Source organism: Argiope bruennichi, chromosome 9, assembly GCF_947563725.1.
Source record: "Argiope bruennichi chromosome 9, qqArgBrue1.1, whole genome shotgun sequence".
Lineage (NCBI taxonomy): Eukaryota > Metazoa > Arthropoda > Arachnida > Araneae > Araneidae > Argiope > Argiope bruennichi.
Window position 1 is genome coordinate 123,242,868 of NC_079159.1, and position 14,952 is coordinate 123,257,819.

General features: G+C 29.7%; 1 protein-coding gene across 1 annotated transcript in view; it reads left to right on the top strand.

Annotated features, from left to right (window-relative positions):
• Positions 1-14,952, top strand: part of LOC129984704 (neural-cadherin-like) — a 287,446-nt gene that overhangs the window by 259,918 nt on the left and 12,576 nt on the right. The window contains exons 18-28 of the mRNA XM_056094645.1: positions 1,842-2,163; positions 2,309-2,539; positions 5,025-5,284; positions 6,242-6,501; positions 7,204-7,337; positions 7,580-7,828; positions 8,845-9,054; positions 9,987-10,286; positions 11,170-11,417; positions 13,291-13,568; positions 13,789-14,137. Coding sequence (XP_055950620.1) covers positions 1,842-2,163; positions 2,309-2,539; positions 5,025-5,284; positions 6,242-6,501; positions 7,204-7,337; positions 7,580-7,828; positions 8,845-9,054; positions 9,987-10,286; positions 11,170-11,417; positions 13,291-13,568; positions 13,789-14,137 — 2,841 coding nt within the window. The remainder of the gene's footprint in view (positions 1-1,841; positions 2,164-2,308; positions 2,540-5,024; positions 5,285-6,241; positions 6,502-7,203; positions 7,338-7,579; positions 7,829-8,844; positions 9,055-9,986; positions 10,287-11,169; positions 11,418-13,290; positions 13,569-13,788; positions 14,138-14,952) is intronic.

Consider the following 14,952-nt stretch of genomic DNA (forward strand, 5'->3'; position numbering starts at 1 on the left):
GAACATTAGTCTGCGAAATCTCTTATTCCTTCCTTCAACTGTTCCGCATCTGTCTTTCCGCAGAGTGGTTTATCGGATGGAACAAAGTTTTAAAATTCTGCCTCACGGCGGTTTTGTGTTTATTAGCCTTTGTTATTTTCCTGCCTTTCATTTTCGATTGTCTGTCTTGAGTGATGTCTTCCTGCAACTCGGCTCCCAGACAATTGCATTATTTTCACCCGCCGATACTATTTGTTCTTTCTTTATTCGTGGGGGGATGAGGAGGAATTTTGTTTCAGGACTGTCGCCTCTAAAAGGGATTTAGACATGTTTGTGTATGAAATTGCGTTTTCGGTCATTTGTCTTACCACTATTCGAAATGGGAAAAGAGAACTTATTAACAACACTTTGTTTTCCTAGCAAATAGAGATATGTTTCAAATTCAGTCTTTCAATAGAAAGTGCTTCTTTCATGAAACTTCTTGGTTTAAAATTTAACTCGATTTCGCCATTCGGTACTGAATATTGAAGTGATATTGAAGTTTTCACAGTTTTTGCTAAACTATTTGAATATGGCGATCATTTCGGTCTTTATGAGGCAAACCCTGAAGGAACGAATGATATTGTCATTATGATTAAGATGGCGACTGCTCATATTATTTACAAACCTGCGATTTTAATCTATTGTCGATCGTTGGCGAAATGTGGAAAGAATGATTATATCAATCGAAATGAAATTATTCTGCTATTTATCTGCAGTATTCAATAAGACGAAAACATTGAGGAAGCCGGTAAACACTCACTCTAGCGACCTTCTTGCGCTCTCTTTAACTACGTAGATGACTGCAAGATATTTTTCACTTCCATCACATTATGGAAGCATTGCTTATTTCCACTTAAATGGGAAAAACGATATTAAGCTCTTCAGTTATTAACCATTTTCCTTTCTCAATTATCTAAGGGCCGCGGTGGCCTGGTGGTAAGGTCTCGGCTTCGGAACCGGAGGGTTTCAGGTTCGTGACCCGATTCCACCGAAGAACCGTCGTGTAAGGGGGTCTGTTGCACATTAAATCCAAACGTACATGTACATGGGCCCTCCCCACGCCTACTCCTGTAATAGATAAATAGTTACGACAGAAATTTAGCAGATCGAAGCGTATTTTAAACTTTCTTTTACTAGATTTTTTTAAATAATTTGTGAAAAAATTGTAAAAATAAATAAAAATTAAAAAAAACGCTTTATTACTTTTTATATATTTGCAGAAATGCAAATAAAAATTTTATGATTAACCTTTCCTATCGATATCGAATTAACAACTAAGACGTTAAGATTCCTTGTATAATTCCTTGTATTATTTAGGGAGCTTTTTTCTATGGTTTCCTGTACATAGGCATTTATTTAATCTGCTACATGGTTTATGGAGTGGTATTTTTCAACGCTCTGCCACCATTTTGAAGCTAACTAATTCTTTTCTTTGCCTGTAAGCTGCAGTGCTCGTAATGCTAATAATTTAATAATGTGGTGAATAAAGAAACGTGGCTCTTTGGAACGACTCCAAAATTAATATTTCAACGATACAAGTTTCGCTCTACGAAGCATTGGCTTTGCTCGTCACCTAATTTCCTACTTGCTCTGTCAGGATGTTAGTTTTCCCTTTATACAAGTGCTTTTGTTTTTAATTAATAACTGAGAGTCTTATCATTTGTTTGCTTCTTGCATTACTTGACTGTAGTCAGCCTGAAACGTTAATTTACGCATTTTTGTAGGCAGTAAGAATCTTTTTAAATCAACTATATCATTTGTTCTTTATTCCACAAGAACTAATCCAAAACTGGATATTTTTTTTTTCCAAACTTGTACAGGTTCATGCTACTGATGGCGATCTGGACCGAAATTCTGAAATCCTTTACTTTCTTACTGGCCAAGGCATTGAAGACAGGGTGGAGAACAGCAAGTTCGCCATCAACGACACTTCTGGCGAGATCTATGTCCTCAAGCCCTTGGATCGAGACTTGCCTCACGGTCGCTCGCAATGGAGGTTCACCGTCTACGCCACGGACGAAGGTGGCAAAGGCCTCGTTGGTTACGCCGATGTCTTAGTCAACCTCAAGGACATCAACGACAATGCCCCCTTCTTTCCCCAGGCTATATATACAGGGAATGTCACAGAAAATGGAACAGCCGGTGAGATTTAAAAATCTTCTTGTTTTTAAATAATGATTTGCCTCTCTGATCTTAAATATTGTTAAGTCGCTGAGTATTTTACTATTGCATGCATTGGAAAATAAGCAGATTCTGATGTTAAGAAAAATGTTTTCTTCCCTGAAAGGAATGACGGTAATGACGATGACGGCTACCGATTATGACGACCCCAACGAAGGCTCCAATGCAAAGCTCAAGTATACAATTGAACAGAACCAGGTTAATGAAAACCATGAGTTGATATTTGCTATCGATCAAGATACTGGTGTCATCAGCACAGCTGTCTGCTGCCTAGACCGTGAAGCAATATCAGAATACACTATAAAAGTGGTCGCTACTGATGGAGGAGGATTGCAAGGTAGGCTGCTGCAGCATATGTTAATTTCCTCTATTTTCCTGTCATCTTTTTTTTGAATTTTTTCAAATCTATATGGTTTTGCTTGCAGCTTTCGGCAGCCAGCTAGATCGCTCATCTAATTGGTTATTAAATTCCAAAGCTTTTACTATAATTGTTAATAACTTCTGACCGCTTTAATTTGAAATTATATCAGTTAAAATTTCGAAAAATTAATTATGCTTAATGAATATAAGCATAATAAGTAAAATGAAGAGATTAGAGGAAATATGAGCTTTTTGAAAAATTTTTAGTTGAAAATATTAATTTCAGAATCAAAAATGAATTAAGCATAATAATCATTTTTCCTGCATTAAGAATTAATGAAGGATAATCAGAAATATATCGGTTCTGTGTTCAGTGGACCTTTTTAGCACAAAATGCCCGAAGATATTGTTACGATATTTACACGATATTGGCTGGCATTCAGAATGCCTAATATCTAATAACATCGTGGAGATATTGTGCTATATCATATGCTTATATCAATAGTAGGTAAATTAAATTTGTTATTGGCAGAATTGTAAATCAATGCAGTTATCCAATATTTTTTCTCATATATTGATTTGAATGTCGTGTTACTTTGGAGAAGCAATTTGAAACACCGAAACAATTTTGAGAAAAAATTTATATTTTCTAGAAATAAAAAAAACAACAGTAAATCAAATTAGCATTAGAGAGCTTTTAAAAGATAATCATTTGTAATCGGAATTTATTTATACATTTATAAAACATGGCATCTATGTGACCAAAAAAGCTATGTAAATACTATTTTAATTTGAGGGGTTGTCATCTATTCCATTGTTTGTAGTTTCTAATTAAATTTGGTCAACGAATTGTTATAATTTCAAACAAAATTAAAGATATGGATGGAATCTCATAAGATGTCTCGTCTTATGAAATTTCATATCAATAGATAAAATTCAAGGAAGATTCAAATACTGTACTTTTTGTAGTGAGTGAACAACGAAATGCCCCATCTGCGTCCCTCTCTATCCTTGTTTATTTTTCTCGCTTAAGGAATACGTGAATTTTTCTCCTTGAACAACCTTGGCCGTTGATCAAAATAATTGTAAATGCCTTTATAAGTAAATAATACGACTATCAAAATTTGAAGCTTAAAAATGTTTTGATGAAGAAGCTATCAAAAGACAAGACAATATTTAATTGGAAATTTTAACTAGCATTAAAATGTGCGAACTCGCAGGTCGCCAAGAACGGCTAGTTATAAATATTTGACGAACTATCGTATAATACGTAAATCAATATTATTAGAGGGATAAATATTTGTTCTAAAAATGGCGTATCATTTATGCATTAATTTTTTTCAGAGTTTACTGGCCAAAACTTTTAAAATGACAGTTTTTAAATAATTGGATCAAAATATAAAAAGCGAAAATGTCCGAGGTGTTTAGTTCTGTCCTCCCTAGTATATCTCTGTGAAAATTGGTAGTCCCAAGTCTGTTCTGTAGATTGACAACAAATGCACAGACATTCTTCTTTTTAAGTATTAAAGATTCTATGTTTCATAAAAGTACTACTCTTAAATGCTAGTTTCATTAAAATAAATTTTTCACTCCTAATTTCAAGAATCACAGTTAAAAATTTACTTGTGAAATAAATAGAAGATAAGAACTTCATTGTTCTGTCACATAAGCAATCCTTTATTTATCAAAATTATTATCGGAATTTTAAAAGAAGCTTGGCAGTAACTCTTAAGAACATGCTGTCATTTTGCGATGAGAAAAGAGAGAAAGAGGGAACAATCAGTAGTGTACTGAAGAGAAGTGGTGCCCGTGGCTTCACATTATATTTTTGCTCTCATATATATATTTCTCTTTAAAAAATCACATAAGTGCATTAATGTTTTGCCCCTTTGGAGCTCTCTTAGAGTGACGCCTGAAATATCTCCCTTCCCCTTTCCTCAGTCTCTGCTGCGAATGTCCGAATATTTGTGAGTTTCAGCAGTAGAGACGATATTATTTTTCTTAATGACAGAATGTTATTCAACAAATCTCTTTCAATATAAATGAACGAAGTGAGTACTTTCTGCTAGAAATAGTACTAAAATTCCCCAAAAGTTTTGTATAGAGTTTTTGATTCATTTGCCTTCCCAAAGCTTTTAACTTAATATTCACAGAAAAGAGACAAAGCCAAATGTGCAATAAATATATATTCTTATCATCTTTCCTTTTTTTTTTTTTTTTTTTGTTCCATATGTGTTGCTTAAAATGACCAGTAGATAATTTGCTTATTTAAATAATAAAGCAAGATAATTTTATTTAATATTACAATTAGTCTTGCATATTTTCATCACAATAGCTCTAAGGAATCTTGTGTTTCATCAAAATCTGTATGAGCTATTGTGTTTTTGCTGAAAATGTATTGTAAATTTTTGAATGTATTGATTCGAATGTCATCTGATTGAATGCTCATTGTCTTCTGAAAGGTACTGGCACTGCAACTATAAAAGTGAAGGACATCAATGACATGCCTCCAGTTTTCACCAAGAAGGAGTGGTATGTCCAGGTAGATGAGACTGAAGGTGATGATATTCCTGAACTTCCTATTCTCGTCGTCTCTGTGAAAGATGAAGATTTGTTGGAAACAAACCGTTTCAGTTATAAAGTTATAAACAATACATTTGGTGCAGATAAGTTCACAATGGTTACAAATTCAGATGGAACTGGGTCACTTAAAATTGCAAAGGTATTTATCAGAAATTCAGTTTAAATAATATTTATTTTACTTTGCATTTTATTTCTTTTGACAAATTTCATGTTTGGAATTTTGAATTTTATTTTTATCACTGACTTTCAATGTACATAAATTCTGAGTTTTGGGTTGCTGTATGTTTCTGAGGATGTCCGGTATTTTTTAAATTTTGTTTAAAAGTTAATTAAGTTTAATTAAATTTAGGTTTCCTGTTGGAGACAGCATATGGTAGTAGGTATGATAATAATTGAATATAAGATTTTGTTATAATTCTTACGTTTTTGATAATAATTTATAAAATTTATTAAAGCCTAAAAATAAAATAATTTTTAACAGCATACTTTTACTAATGTATTGAAAAATAGAAAATAACTTTTTTTTTATTTAACAGTATAAAAGCCAAAAGAATATCTGAAAAGTGCGAAACATTAAAAAGAGAATTTCCTCTCATTTCTTAAAAAATATAATATTTATTATTATTATTAAAATTCCAAGATTGACAGAAGATTTTTTTTTTTCTTCCCCTGCACATCATACTTTTATTAACCTTATTATTGAGAAGAACTTATTCAGATTTCTGTAGGGAATATGACTTACGAATAAATACATTTGACTGTAGTATTTTTAAACATAGTTATTGTCTTGCGCCATATTGATTATGAAGCTGTAGATAAGACAACCACAGAGATATTCGTTTATGCAGAATTTTGATTTGGTTTGTTTGTTTAAATTTCAGTTTACATGAATAAATCTGTGTAATTGTTTTGTTACCAATAAGAATAAGATTCTTTAATACCATTGATTCAAGTAAACTTGGCCATGTGTAATTATTTTTACCAATTGAATTGTATTTATTTTGCATCATTTCCTGATGTGACTTAATGAACTGTTTTTGTTTTTTGAAAGAATATTTTATGTTGTCTAATTATTTTTATCTCCTCTTTTAATCAGCCTTTGGATTATGAAGATCCAATGCAAAGATATGGATTTAACATCACTATCCAAGTGAGTGACCATGGTGGGGAAACATCAAACACGTATCACATTGATTACTCAAAAGTTTTCATTCGGCTGATAGATATAAATGACAATCCTCCGGAGTTTACTGATCCCATACTGAAAGCCAGTGTGCAAGAAAATGTAACTATTGGCTTTGTCATAAAAAAATTCCATGCTCGTGATCCTGACCAGGCTGGAAAATCAACTGTTAAGTAAGTATGAAATCTTTAACTGATTCATTTGAATGAGGCATTGCATTTAGAGAATAAAGTTCTGTAGCCATTGTGATTTTTAAAATGTGATACCGAAAAAAAATCAGATGAGTAGACTCTCATAGTATGGTTATGGTAAAGATGTTTTATGTCAATGTTTGAAATAGGAAATCATGTGTATGACAAACTTTTTTGCAATAGGCTCTTATGTAAATCTTTCTCATTTGAGAAGATTTCCTATGATTTATATTTGTTTAAAGCCTCTATTCCATATTTTTCAACTTTCTACCAATGCATCCAAAATGTAGATATGGATTACAAAAGAGAGGTAGAAATGTGGGAAAATCCATCCTGCCCTACTATACTCTCTGTCTCTCTTTCACACACACACACATGCAAATTGAGTATTTGTCAGAAACCTATTTCTTAATAGCTTTACATTTTCTGCACATGCATGTATGTGCTCACGTTTTCCAAATATTGAAGTTTTTTTTTTTTTTTTTTTTTTTTAATTTTATATTTTTGCTATAAATTTATTAAGTGGAATTTTTAAAGTCGCCTGCTTTTTTACCATTGTGATGCTAATTTTTGCAGGTGATTTTGATCATTATCAATTTATAACAACTTGTACTTTTCTATATTTTACAAGCATTTAAAAAAAAATTATATTTTTTTAATTGTGTATTGGTTTTTTTTTTTCAGGTATTCTATTGACAGATCTTCTGACCGAAGAAGACAATTCAAAATCGACCAGCAAGGTGTAGTAACCATCCAAAGATCTTTGGATCGAGAAACTGTAAACCGCCATGATATTAAAATTCTTGCCACTGATGATGGTAAAAATATCTATTTTTACTGAACCAATATGAGAAAACGTTATTCTTGAAATGAATTTTGAGTATTGCTCTATATTTATTATATAAATTGTGAACAGTTTTGAAGATGCCTGTTTTTTATAACTATTAATGTAGATGAATGATTTAAAAAAAAAAAAATTAGCTTCTAATGCTTACCACATTCCATAATGTAACTGGTTATTGTATTAGGCAGCTAACTATATCATATTTTCCAATCACAGGTATTCCAACGAGAACAGCTACTGCCACTTTGCTAGTGGATGTGATTGATGTTAATGATAACCCACCTCATTTCCGAGAAGACTATCGTCCTGTTGTAATGGAAAATACAGATCCACCTGTGAAAGTGATTGAAATCTTTGCCGATGATCCAGATTTAGCTCCAGAAAGGAAACCATGGTTCAAGTTTCAATTAGATTCAAATGCTGATAAAACAATCAAGGATTCCTTTAGAGTAGTTTTCAATAAAGGTATTATCTTGTGCCCATATTCCTTAAAATTAAATATATTTAAGAAATGTGAGATATTTTTTGGAATGGGAATTTACAGCATAATGTAATATATTTTGCAAAATTAATTTGTGATTTTAAAAATATTTAAAAGGGTGTGTGGCATCTTAATAACATTTTAGTTGTTGAATCCTAATAACATTTAATTGTTCAAAAAAGTCTTTACTAAGCTTTAGAAATAAGAGGCAGTAAGGTAATTTTTTTATCGTCCAACAATTTCTGTATGCTGTAATTCTTTTATATTAAAAAAAAAAAAATGGCTTAAAAATTATTCTTGCCTCTCTTATGATGATTAATTCCAGAATGCTTTAATTCTTTGTTTTATAAGACTGCAATAAAGTTACTAAATAGAGTTAGTGAGTTCAAGAGAAAATTTACTCTTTCCTTCCCAGCCATATTGAATTTTTTGTTGTATATATAAAAATCGGATACAAAATTTTGGGTCATGCTATGTTTCTGTTTTGCTAACATTATTTTCGGAAATGATGTACCCATCTAAATAAATTGCTAATTTAAAAATGTTAAAAAATATCACAGATCTTTATTATTAATCTTATAAAAGTGTACTTAACTTTTTGCTATTAATAGTTTGATCATTTTTATGTTTTTGTCAAAACCAAAAAGACATAATTTGTTTTACAAGAGAACTTTCTGCAAATACAGAAATATTAAAATTTAATGAATACACATTTAAAATTATTTTTAGTATAAAAAACTGCATTATCATAAAAGAATGTTTACAAATGCAATTTATGTATACTTGCATGTAGGAAGATGTTTTTGCTAAGCTCTTAAAAGTATTTAATTTTTGAAGCAGTCTTGCACGACATGCTTTTTCATCACTGCCATTAAAAACTGTCTCTTGTTATGAAATTTTTGAATTTGTTTTTTGTTATTTCATTTCTGAGAAAAAGTGTGAATATTTTTATTGACAGCACTGTATGATATAAAATATTAAAATCAGTTTTGTTTCTCAGATGGAGATAATGGAAAGGGTTCTGCCACTGTTTGGACTCAAGTGAAATTCGATCGAGAGCAACAAAAAGAATACCATGTGCCCATAGTGATTGCTGATAGTGGTGTTCCTTCTCTCACTAGCACCAATACTCTCACTGTTATAATTGGGGATGAAAATGATAATGTGATGCGGCCGGGAGAAAAGGACATTTTTGTTTATAATTATACAGGTAATATTTTGTGTGATAAGGTGCAACTGCTTTTTTGTACCTTTGTGTTGACTTGTAAAATATATACAAAATGAATTTTTTTTTTTTTTTCTAATATCAGAGGGGAGAAAACATGGCATTTTGTCGTAAATGTGGTTAAATTAAAAGACTGCCAAAATATTAATTCATGCCCTTTAAAATATTTTCTAAAAGTTATGTGTTGCTATGTAGTCAGATATGCGATATGGTTTCTTGATATGCTAAACAAAAATTTTAAAAATAAATCACTTTGTAATATTTAGAACTTTTGGTTTGTTTTTTATCTTTCCTCTTTATTTTCGATAAGTGTGCATTTTTACAGAAATGCAATTCCCTCATTTTTCATTTTTTTCAGCATAATAAGATGTCAGATTTCATTATCTACTTGTTAATTACAGATATTATTAGCAATCTGTAATTAATATAATTTTTAGCGGATATAAGTGTATCTATTATGATGAATTAATTTTTTTTTTTTTTAAGTTTCTGAACTTGTATTCAAATTGTAAATTTAAATTAAAAATCGGTATTATTCAATAATACTTATTGATCTTGAAATTTTTTTAAGAAATAATGGCACATATGGAATTGCATGTTGTGATATTCAGAAAATATATTAAAATATCAAACTACATAATGTTTTGAATAGCATTCCATATTTATTAATTTCAGGAAAGAATGTTTCAAAGATTAGGTTTCAAAAAAATTAATTTATAATTTTTATGATACAGAATTTTTTTTTCATTATAATAATTTTGAGGAATAACTGACTTTTACATTTTCAGTATTGTATTATGCTAACATAATTAGAAGGTTTTATTTTAATGAATCATTTTCTGAGTTATTGTAAACCAATTAAATTTTATTTTTCAATACATTTTTTTCACTTTCTGCACAACTGCTTATGATTCTAGGTGCAACCAAACCAACAAGACCCATTTTAATTGGAAGAGTTCATGTTGAAGATGCAGATGATTGGGATCTTCCAGACAAAGTATTCTATTGGAAAGATAACAACGAACATCCTAATTTTGAATTGGAAGTTGAAACTGGTGAAATATTCATGAAAGACATGGTTAGTGGAGGAAAATACACTCTTCATTTTACTGTGGTAGATCAAAAGAGAAGTGAAGAAGTTTCAGCCATTGTTTATGTGACAGTTAAGGAAATACCTGAAGAAGCTGTTTACAGTTCTGGATCAATTAGAATAGCTGGTCAGTTCACTTGTATTAGTTCTATTATTTTTTTCTTTTTGACTGTAATAAAATAATTTTTGTTGGATTTTTTTTATATTGTAAAATATGAAATTGGTAATATAAATGGCACTTTGGTTGTTGGAAACTATGGGATCATAATAAAAGTCTAATTTTTCAACTATTCAAATTGAGAAAAAAATTATCTAAAAATGCACTTAGCTGGTGATAAAGACACTCTTTAAGCTGAACAAAGCCATAAAGATATATTTTTGAATATTCAACCATTTTAATATTAGTTCATAATTAATATTAGTTCATAAATTTATTAATGAAAAGTAAGTAATTTTAGTAAACTTAGTCTGCAATATTTTAAATGTTATAGTAATGTACAACTTAATGAACAATTCAACTCAATGAACAGCATGCCAAATAAACTGGAAAAAAGGTACTAAATATTTAATCATTAAAGATGCTTCAGAAAATAAAAGTTTTTAATTTTAACTTTAAATTAAGAATAAAATTCAAAAAATGGATTTTAGTTTTATAGCTAGATGAATAACAATTCAGAAATAAAAAAAAACATTTTAATTAAATTTTGTTTTCAAATTAATCAAAAAAAGAAATCAAATTTTTGCCAACATTTTAACACTGCATAAATAAGAAATTCCAGGGATTAGAGTAAAAGTCTGAACGCTGACAATTTTAAATTCAGCAGATTTAAAGTAGCAAGTTGCATTGTAATCACTATCCAGCCTGATAATAACATTTTAGGAACTGTTGTAAACTTTCACTGACATTTAAAATTAATTTTCTAAATATTTTGAATTAAAAATCCTGTTTTGTTGAAACTTTACTTTGTACATATATTTAAGTAATTACCTGCACCATTTTTTTTTTATAGGGCACTCTGATGAAGACTTTATTCGTATTTGGGACTGGAAAAATAAAGTTCAGGTTGAAAGCAAATACAATAAATTCCGAGACATCCTTGCTAAACTGTTGAAGGTAAAGAAAGAAAATGTGGATATCTTTACTGTTTTGAAGCATCAAGACCATCCTCCTATCACTGACATCAGATTTTCTGCTCATGGATCTCCGTATTACAAGGCATCAAAATTGGATGGTTTGATTGCTCTTCATAGAAAGAATGTAAGTTTTTCTAATAATATCTAATTGATTGCTAATATTTGAAATAATTCAAAATATTCATAATCGCATTCATTTAACTTGAAAATAAGCAATATTGTTGAAATCATACAAAATTTTCTGAGTATAATATCTGTTATCAGGTTATTGAACTCGGTTGTTCCAATGAAACAATTCTTCATCACTAAACATAAATTTTGTGTAATTTAACAAAATAACATTCGATTTTTAAGCAAATCTGCTTTTAAATATTGAGAAGTGAAACTGCTATGTTCAAAAGTTCCAAAATATTAATATTTTGCCAAATATAAATGAAACACACTTTTTTCCATGGAACAAACAAAAAGATTTATGGCAGATTAGTTAATAATTCAAACTCTAGAAATTTTTCTGAATCCAGATAGTAATTACTATATATATGTAATTATAAAAAAAAAAATCTTTAATTTTAGTATATTATAAACTAATAATATATATATGTATATAATATGTTTCAATGCAAGATAAAAATTATTCATACTTCATTTGTTTTATTCAAAATATTCAATTTAGTGTATTTATTTATCCTATATCATTGTTTACTATTTTTCATATCTTGAGAATAATGCAAAATTGTTGATTGAAAAGTTATCTGAGGTAAATTGATCCTTTTCAACATAAAAGAGATCAATTTATGGCTTTTTAAAAAAAGATTTGAAATTAATCAAATATGTCTCCTTCTCCTCTAATGACGGACAAATCTTTAAATAGAGCTTTTGATTTTCAAATATGGAATTCGGGTTATCAAATCTCTTATACATATTTGTGTGTGTGTGTGTATATATATATATATATATATATAGAGAGAGAGAGAGAGAGAGAGAGAAACTTGCTTTAATTGAATTATAAATATTCTCTCTCATTTGATTGAGTCCTTTTAATTTTTAGGAATCTGGAGGATAAAAATAAGAATTTTCTCTGTAACTGATGTAACTGATTCCTCAATTTTCAACCTCTTATTCTGCCTACCCCACCCACCCTAGCCAATACTTAAATGTTTACATGATTTAATGAGATGTCATGGGTGTCCTATTCTTCATCCTGTGATTTTTTCCTTGGATGAAGAATTTGCTCATGTGGCTAGATTCTAGAGGAGATGGCAGAAAGAAGCTTTCAGTCTGCATCATCTTAACATGAGTCCATATTTGTATTGAGTTATTTAATTCAAAGAAAAATCCTATATTCTAATTTTTGTCTGTATTTGTTATCCCATTAAGTTAATTCAGGAAATTTTTTAATGTTGTAGTATAATTGGTTGTTGTTTCTTCAATAATTGGATGTATTTTATGAAAAATAATCTTCACATTATTTTCCAATCAATTAAAATATTATTTGAGATTTTGATTGCTAGTTTTGATTTTTGAAATATTTGAAGGATTTTAAATGATGCTTCTTCTTTTTTAAATGTTGTTTTATTTATGAATATTATGTTTGTTTTCAGTTTTAAAGAAACAGAAGATAAAATGTGCCCATTTAAATGTTCAATTCAGTTGAAAAATCATGTATATTTCCTTCAACAGACATTTTGGAAGATTGTGTTATAACTTAATACCATATTGAAAGGCAAAAAATTTTATAATTCTGTACAAACTAATTTAAAAATAAAATTTTAATAAATCACATAATGAGTCTCATTAAAAGAATCTAATGATTACAGGCATTAGAAAACATTGAAAGGGGGGGGGGCTACTTTGTACAATAAAATTATCTTATTTAATTTTTGAGGTAGAAGTTTGGAAATTGCACAGTAGTTTCATATTTAGAATTATATTAATTTCTTACTATGTTTTTCATAAAAAAGACTTGCCTAATAAAACTGTTTCCCCCTTCTTCTTAGATTGAATCAATTGTTGGCATAAATATTACAATGGTGAACATTGATGAGTGCCTGTATGAAGACAAATGTGAAGACAGCTGTACCAATTATCTTCGAGTATATGGTGATCGCCCAGCTACTGTGAATGCCAACAGAACTTCTCTTGTTGGAGTTCATGCTGAAGTGCAGGCTGAATGCACATGTGGAGCTCGGGACTTTTCTGCCATTGAAACTTGCAAAGCAAGACCAAAACCCTGTTATAATGATGGAATTTGCTCAGATAAATTTGGTGTCATCAAGTAAGTTCAATTTTGAGGATAATGCAACTATCTATTTAGCTGTTCTGTCTTGAAAATATATCCTAATAAATTTAGTATTTTTATACTAGGAAGAAGGGACAGAATATTCCATATTTGTAATCATTAATAAATTTCTATATTTCATACATAAAATTTTTCTGATATATTGTAAAGTATTTACCTTTATTTATTTATTTTTTATTTTTTTATTTTTTTAAAGCTGCACATGTAGAGAAGGTTATAGTGGCCCTCAATGTCAAAAAACCACCCGTCACTTTGGAGGTGATGGTTTTGCTTGGTTCCCACCTTTGCAGCAGTGTGAAACATCTCATTTTCACATAGAATTCATGACACAGAGCGCAAATGGTTTACTTCTGTATGATGGTCCCATGTCTGAAGCTGATCCAGGTGAAACTGTCGTTCAAGATTTTTTCTCATTGGAGTTACAGAATGGAAAACCTCGTTTGCTTATTGATTTTGGATCTGGAACTACAGAAATTGTTATTGAAGTCAAGTCAAGTCTAAGTGATGGTGGTTGGCATAAACTGGATGTGTACTGGGATCGCACGGTAAATTAAACTTAATTTGAAATTTCTGAAATATAGGTTCATTATTATTATTATTTTAATCAGCAAAAGTTGAAATTTTATCATTTTTTACTTTTTTAGTAAAGAATGCTATCATTTATACAGTTCCATTATTAGGTTCAAACCTTGCATATAAGATATTAAATCTTTTTTTTTTTATTAAATGCTGTATTTTGACATTTAAATTGTTATTTTGTGTTTTACTAATATCTCTCTTGAAGATAAATGTCGAAATTGTTTCCAATCAGTACAATGGGGATAATTTTAGTGATTGGTATTTTATCAATTATAATTGCACCAAGACGTTGCAAAAGTAATTTCATTTCAGACATTTATCAGAGCAATAAATGATAATTCTGTTATGTTATTGCTTCAAACAACAGTCAAAACAAATTTAACTTTTTGATTTAATACATGATTTTGGTTACCAGTTGAGTAGGCTTGTGAAATTTCATTGCATTATCTAGGATGTTGATATGATTAAACAAGGAGACCAAAATATTCGAATCCAAGAAAAAACTATTTGTGACAAAAGACTATAAATAAGCAATCAAGCTTTTGGAATTTTTCACCACAATTTTATGTAAAAAAATTTTTTAGGGCTATTTAAAAAAACTGTCTAACTTCGCTTTATGATAAACTCCCATAATAAAGGATTCCAATTATGGCCATACAAAATATTATTATGTTATTATTATTACTTTTTTTTAAATCTGAAAGAGCAAAAAAGAGTTGCAAGACAATATTGTGGCATCATATTCAAAATGTTGCTTATATTTTGACTATCAATCTGCGTT